Source organism: Vairimorpha ceranae (genome assembly GCF_000988165.1).
Source record: "Vairimorpha ceranae strain PA08 1199 chromosome Unknown NODE_133, whole genome shotgun sequence".
In the NCBI taxonomy this organism is placed as follows: domain Eukaryota; kingdom Fungi; phylum Microsporidia; family Nosematidae; genus Vairimorpha; species Vairimorpha ceranae.
In genome coordinates, this window is record NW_020169428.1 from 1 (window position 1) to 8,039 (window position 8,039).

At 23.9% G+C, this 8,039-nt stretch overlaps 3 protein-coding genes across 3 annotated transcripts; all 3 read left to right on the forward strand.

The window, feature by feature from the left end:
• Positions 1 to 5,860: 5,860 nt before the first annotated feature.
• On the forward strand, positions 5,861 to 6,367 carry AAJ76_1330005861 (hypothetical protein; the record flags this gene model as incomplete). Its single annotated transcript, XM_024473980.1, has 1 exon — positions 5,861 to 6,367. One exon carries the CDS (start codon positions 5,861 to 5,863, stop codon positions 6,365 to 6,367), a length of 507 nt encoding a protein of 168 aa, XP_024329778.1.
• Positions 6,368 to 6,654: 287 nt separating this feature from the next.
• AAJ76_1330006655 (hypothetical protein) lies at positions 6,655 to 6,951 on the forward strand (the record flags this gene model as incomplete). Its single annotated transcript, XM_024473981.1, has 1 exon — positions 6,655 to 6,951. The coding sequence occupies one exon, from the start codon at positions 6,655 to 6,657 to the stop codon at positions 6,949 to 6,951; it is 297 nt and encodes a 98-aa protein (XP_024329779.1).
• Positions 6,952 to 7,478: 527 nt separating this feature from the next.
• Positions 7,479 to 7,601, forward strand: AAJ76_1330007479 (hypothetical protein; the record flags this gene model as incomplete). The annotated part of the gene is made up of 1 exon (XM_024473982.1): positions 7,479 to 7,601. One exon carries the CDS (start codon positions 7,479 to 7,481, stop codon positions 7,599 to 7,601), a length of 123 nt encoding a protein of 40 aa, XP_024329780.1.
• Positions 7,602 to 8,039: the final 438 nt, after the last annotated feature.

Below are 8,039 nucleotides of genomic sequence, written 5' to 3' on the forward strand. Positions count from 1 at the left end.
GGCATTTTGGGGAATAAGGTTTATGCAATTGTTTAAGCTATCAAGATACTATGATAGGATTAGAAAAAAGCTATTTACTAATTTATAAGAATCTTTGATAATTGGTTTGAGGCAAAAAGGAAGAATTTATTAAAAACAGTCTTTTAAATTTGACGATAGAAGTAAACAAATGAATGTAATTAATAAGAAAACAATTGAAATCAAGTGCACATTTTTACATACAGCCACAATGCTATATTGCCTGCACGGTAATCTTATTCAATATAAATTTTCATTGACTTAGGGTATAGATAAGTTTAAGGGTGTATTGAAAAAGGTACTAGAATAAAATTGAATTGCGCTGAATATTTTGCAAGCACAACAAAGTATTTTAATAATACAAAAGATACGAGTGAGTTCAGAAAAAAAGTTTTTATTATTATAATTGTGGTAGGTATTACAGTCACCAAGGACACATAGTCAAATTCTTCTTTTTTCTAATTTCGATGGGCAAAAACAAATGACATGTGATAAAAATAATACCGCAGTAGTGAATGATTATTTTACTGGAAAAGAACGGCAAAAATTAAAAAGTAAATATGAGATTGTGGGAGTTAGATGAAGTCTTCTCTATTGATAAATAAAATCTTTTATATTTATTAGTGGCCAATAATCTAAGATGTCCTGATATATCAAGGACAGAATACACAAAGTACCAATCAAAGCCGTTACACTAAAGTCGTGTTGTTTAACATAATTAATCTTCTCTTTGATTGGACACATGCTGATCTTAACAAAGACAAAGGGGGGTTTTGTTAAAGATTTTTGTACGCAAAAAAACTGATCGGATAACTTACTAAGAAGTTTAATTTTAAATACAAGAGGGACAAGTTAATCACAGATGTATTACGAAAAAAATGTATCTTTAGTAGCGCAATAGCATTAAAAATGTAAATTAATAGGTAGGTATACAAGACATATATTTTAAATTTACATATTGGAATTTGCTTTAAATGTATAGGAATAGCTTTATAATTGTTGAAAGTAGAATTTAGGAATGATCCGCAAAGTAGTTATGTTAACATTTAGAACTAAATGCTATATTATCTATTTTATCAAACTTCAATTATGGTAAACACTAATAGTAAATACAAATTTACAATTTTTTATAAAAACAGAGGGCTAGAATTGTGAAAGGAAAACATATCTAATTAAGCATAGTAAAAATCAAATTTTGAAATTAGTCAAATAATTATATTATGTCTAGGCGATTTTTATATTATGCAATATGAATTAAATATTAGCTAAAATGCAACATCCTTATTTTTATAAATTTAGCAATCTGGATATTTCTAATGATATAATCTTCTGAATAGATTTTTTATATTCTTCTAATTGTTAGAGCCTTGTTTTGGTCAAGTAATTATATAGGTTTCTAACATAAAATTTTTAATTTTATTAAATGGTGATTTCCTGTTTTAAATATATTACTATCGCTTTAGAATATTGAGTTTGGTGTGTAATTGAGTTCAATAAAATAAATTTTTTTCGGATTAAAAATATATTGTATTATTAGAATTTCTGATTGATACAAAAATTTATATAATGAAGTGTCGCACCTGCAAAAATGGTTTGCTTTCAAGATTCTCAAAAAAAGATATTTGATAGATATAAGCGCTTATAAAGTTTTAAACATGACAGTCAGATATAATCTTACTGAGGCAAAACTTCTTATAATAAATTATTTAATTATATAAGAGAAGAAAGCAAAACAGTTTAAAAAATATTATATATTAATATATATAATTCGCAGTTATTTTTTTACACGTACATATTTATAAGGTGATTAATTAATTTATTTACTAAAAAAAATTAATTTTTTTATTAGCTAGAAAACTAAAAGTTTATATTTGTGCAATACTTATTAAACATTAAGATTGATATAATAAACTTTACTAGCTAAAGCTCTAAAAAATATTGATAGAATTTATTGGTTATAATTGTCTAACATTTTTTTTGATTTTCTTATGTTAAGCTATGTTGTGCTTATGTCTTTTGAATTCACAATATCTACGGGTTGTTACGTTTACCAGGTTCTTCAACATTAGTGAGATCTCTTCGGCCTCTTATTGTTTGGCTTTTAATAATCATTTAACAATTTTGTACTGTATATAAGCCATAATTCTGTTGTCAATGTTTATATCTAGTTTAAATTGAAAATTACAAAAAACACTATATTTGCATATTTATCTTAAAAAATGACGAAAAATCTAATGATTTTGTAAATGTTAAATTAATTTTAATTCAATTAATAATAATGTTTTCAAGTTGATTAAAGTGGTATTTTGTGTTATAATTTAATTTTATTTTAAATCAAAATAATATTTCCGTATAAAATAAATTTATAATTTATACAATGTATTGTATAACTAACATAGCATGTACATTTGTTATTATAATTATTTAATCAAATTATATTTTAAATTTTTTAGCCGTTAAATGTTGTATAATTGCAGGAAATTTTTTGCACAGTAATAATATTAGATTTGATTTATCGGTATTTCTAGAAAATTTATCAGATTACTTAAAATCTGACGAGATGTTAAAATTATGTAAAAACGAATAGATATAACAAGGGTGTCGAGAACCGAATAAAACAGAATATAAAAAGTATGGTTAAAACCCATCTAATTTTCTTATACAAAATGAATTGGCAGAAAATATAGATGAAAATACAAATTGTAGATATATGGGTGTTGATTATAATTAATTAACACTTTGTCTCCAATAACTCCAGAAAGTGATTTGATGTGGATTATAGCACAAGTTGTATAATAAATGATTTGGTTAATGAAACAACACATTGTAAAAATTACCATTATTCACAAAATGATCCAATTTATAATATTTATATAAATTCATTTTGCAAGAATAGGTCCAACTTCTTATTACATACAACTCAAAATTTTTTAGCACACGTCTATGTTTTTAACCATAAAGTAACATTTATTTACTGACAAATATTAACTTTTCTGTTTTATTCGATAATTATACATATCGCCTAGGGATTAATTATATAAATGAGGCAGGTGATGCTCAAAGATATACAACACCACTATATGTTAATTCTTTATCTGCAAATGTCAACTTTAAAACCAGTACATCATTTAATAATGCTTACTAATGAGATAGAAACAATGAAGATTAAGGGAAATAATCAAAAAGCGACATATTATCTGATAAATAATATCAACACAATAAAGATATTTCTCAATCTTATAGAAAACAAAAAACTCGTATTCTATTTTTTATTTACCATTTTATAGCTAACGAACGTAAAATTTTTAATGAATACAAAGAGTCTGAGTTAAATTTTGAAAAAACTTTTGTAAACCGATCGTAAATAATCAAATATCTTAATATATATAAAAAAGCTTAAAGTATCAAATATTTCAAAAGAACTAAAACACAAGTCAATTCTTGCTCTGATAGATCTTTCAAGTTTATAGATAGCATAATTTCAATTTATATAAATAAAATTTAGAGTTCATTGCAAAATTTTTAATCATCGTTAGATCTAGCATTTAATAAAATTAGCGAGTATGCCGATATTTATTGAAGACTTTTAATTTTTAGAAGGATTTGTAAAAAATTACACATTATTGGTAATAGATTTTTTTTGTTCATCCTATCGCGATTAATATGATATTAATTTGTTATTATATCGTATTGATTACAGATTTAATTTATTTTACAGCAGACTATTACAATTAAAAGACAGGGTACAAAATAAAGAAATTAACAATTAAATTTTTAAAAATCATTGAGTTTCTTTACAAGTAAATTAATTTTGTAATGAAAAACGGAACACTTTTTTAACAAAAAGAAAAATTCCAACTTACATCAAATAATATTTATTAAAAATCAATTATTTGATATTTAAATGGTTTTTGCAAAAAAACTAAAATGCAATTTAAAATTTTTTTGCTATTAATGTTATTACATAAATTTGTATGTATATGTAGGAAAAAAATGCGGTGTCTTCAATGTAAATTTAATAGCTTCTCTTTAATCACTAAGATGCTAATAACAAAACAAAGAATTTTTACGTGCTTTTAAATATACAAAGGAAAATTATCAAACGATTTTCTTTCAGTTATAAATTTTGCGTAGACCATATGTATTTATAAAATATATACTGTTTTACTTTTTAATAATAAAAATATATTGTCTGTGCTAAAGACTGAAGAAACAAGAAAATATTAACTTATCTAGTAGATTTTCTGTAGCATGTATTTTTCGTATATCTTAAATATATTTTAATTCTGGATTTTATAAGTTTTGCAAATTAAATATTTATAGCTTATTCAAAATCATAGATTTAGAATACATTTAAATAAACATTTGTCTAAATATTTATAAAAAACTTGTTAAAACATAAAACTTAAGACGCATATAATTAATAAATTGCTATCATTTTCTACATTTTTATTCTTATGACTGAAAAGATTCTTGAAGAAAAAAGGATTGTTTTTGTATCAAATTAAATTTAAATATAATAAATCAATTTAAATTTTAAAAATAAATAAGTTTTTATTAATCTAAAAATAATTTTAATTATTTTTTTAATTATAAGTTATTTGTTTTTTTTTACAACTGTTATATCTCCAAAAATAAATATTTATTTAGACGAAATAAAGAAGGCATTTGATAAAGTTGTTTCTGATATTATCATAGAAAGGGGATGTCTCCAATGTTTAGGTAATGTCAAAAGAGTAGTCAAGTAGCAGAATATTTTACGATGTACTCGCACTACTTGCGGGAAGGAAACAAAAATTACTTATAAAAAGCCACTTTTTAATGCTAAAATTAATTAGATAATAGTTGCAAAAGTTATATTTTCATTTTGCAAAACAATTCGATAAAATTTATTACGGAATTTGACTAAAAAATGATTAATCGTATTGTAAAGCATGCGGGACGACACGTCAAAGGAAATAAAAAAAATAGGAGAACATGGCGTGATTCTTGAAATAGATGAATCTGAATTCGACTGGCAAAAATATCACAAGGTGTATAGATTTGATAGAGTATGAGACTTAGGAATGGTTGAGCGTACTTTTTGCTGAAAACTTGCATTAATTTAAGTTAAAAACAGAAAGGCGGATACACTCTTAAAACCAATTAAAAAGTATGTCATGCCAGGAAGTATTGTACATACAGACTACTGGGAAGGATACGCCAAATTAAGTAAATATATAAAATGTACACATCATACTGTAAATCATAGTATTGGTTTTATGAATCACCAAACAGGTACTCGTACAAACACAGTAGAAGGAACATGGTCAGATGTGAAATCAAACATTCTTCCTAAATGTAGACTTTAATCAAAAATAAGTAGTTTTTTGGAATTTTTTGCAATTAAAAGAAACCAAGAATCTTGTGTATTTGGAAAAGTAATTAAAACTGTTTTAGATTGTAAAAACTTATTTATTTTTTAAAAATTTAAATTGATTTATTATGTTAAAACATCAATTTGATACAAAAAACATTCCTTATTTCTGCAAGTACTTTTTCTCTTTCTTAATTTTGCAACTCATTTTGGGGGGTTAAAAATTTTTAATCAGCAGTGTCAAATGTAGATGTCTATTGCATTCCACAACCCTTCACATTTCTGTCATTATTTTTTTACTGTCAAATACTTCACGCATTATTTTCTCTTTATCATTATAAATTTTTAAAATTTAATTTATATTTTTTGTGAAGTGATAATTAACTTTTTTGATTATAGTTAGGCGTGATACTTTAGTCCATTCTATAACATAAATTATTTAATAAAAATGATTTTGTAATTGTTAAAAAATATTTTAACCCTTAAATGTTATTTTTGTTGCAAATAATCCTGTGTTCAAGACAATTATTGGAACATAATTTAGTATTGAATTTAAGAATAAATACATCAGATACTTCAAGAACAGTTGAAAATGATGGATTATGTAAAAATGTAGATATACAACAAAATAGCCAAGAATTGACAAAAGCAGAAGATAAAAATTTATCTGTAGATCAATCTGATTCTAATTTATTAAATGATTTTAAAGATTTCGCAGGCAAAGATTTAAATCGCAGACATAAAAATGTTGATTGTGATTTGTGTAGTTTTCCTTCTTTAATAACTGCAGAGAACAATCTGATGACTCCCGCTTTTACAAGAAATACAGTTACTAAACATATATTTAAAAAGCAATATTGTACGCTAGAACAGTCAAGAAATGATACAGCACGTCTCAAAATTTCAAACAGTATTGGAAATGATACAGCAGACCATTCATACATTAATATGTTTTGGAATGATAATACTTATATTTTATCACGTAAAACTTAAAATGTTTTAATACAAAACCTATAATATATCAAACCAAAAAATAACACTTCTTTAAAGAAAATTAATAATGTTAATAATTTATTAGACCACCAGTCTTATCATGGGGAAATTAGTTGTTTAAATGAACCGGATAACTCCCAATTTAATACACCATTCAACGTTTATGATTTATTAATTAAAAAACCAAAAAATATTAATTCTCTTATTAATGCTTAGGAAAATTGTAAAAACGTAAAAGTAAAAAAAAAAATTTTAAGATTTAAAAATTTAAAATAAATTGTAATGAAATGGCTTTGGTATCTAAAAGCACAAAAACCAAAGCTTCATTTCTAAAATTTCAATTTACAGCGCACAAACGTAATCTTTATGAAAAGTACAAAAAATCTGAAAAAGAATTAAGGCATTATTGTAAACCTATCATTAACAATCAAATACCAAAATTTATAAAAAAATTAGAAACATCTAATTTATCTGATGACTTGAAGCATAAATCAGTTTTTGCTCTAAATAATCTTTCAAGTTTTTTAGAGACTATACATGTAATTTATATTAATACAAAAAAAAAACGAGAAAAGATTTTATAAATTCAAAAATCTAGCATGTAAAAAATTTAACAGGAATACCGACGTGTCCGAAAGCCTTTTTATTGTTGAATCAAATTTTCGAAATTTACATATACATGATAATAAATGTATCTGTCCTGCCAACTGTATTTTTTGTCAAATTAGAAAGTAATCAAACGCTTTAATGAAATATTTAATTAATTGTATAAAAAATTTATAGAATTAAGGAATATCGTTTAAAAAAAGGCTAATCAACAATAAACTTTTTTGAAAAATCGTTTGTATTGAGTACATTTTCATAAAACATAGTTACTAAATAATATTTTCTTAATTTTGTTTCAGATAAAAACATGAACTAGATTTCTAAAACAAACCTTTCTAATTCTTATGATGTCTTGATAAATATGATAATAACATATTTATTACTATAAAACATGTTTCATCTTTTAATCACAGTTCTCAACAGCTTGTGTTTTGTAAAAGCATAATATTCTAATTGCATTTACTTTCTTTTATAATTGTCAACTAAATAACTTTAATATGATAAAATGGTTTTTATGTGTCGCGTTGCATCAATATTAAATCAATTTAATTTAACCTTTCTTGGCCTCTACTGCCTTGCATTTTTCTTTAATAGTTTTGATTACGGATTTTACTCCTCCAATTCATAACTTAAAACTCAAATTTTAAACGTTAATAATATTATCACTACTTCTGTAAATTTATAAAAAATTTAAAATTTATACAAATCCCTCAAATATTTCGCATCTCGCCAAAGACTACACACTATTGTCCAAACTTAAATTGAACATAATAATCTCGTGACTTCTTGTTCACAGCCATCGCTCGACAATGATTTTTTTGTATCGTCCTATAATAACAATATACATTATAAGGGGTATTAAAATAATAGAATATGACATTAAGTAAAAAATAACAAATCTTATTACTATACTAAAGTTCAAAACTTTTTTGTTTTTATTTTAAAAGTTTTAAGATTTATTTCAAGAATACAATTAAACTAGATTTTACAGATAATATACAACTTTCTTGATGTGGCACAAATTACTAAAGACAAAATGATATTTTTCGCAACTTAAGATGCATAT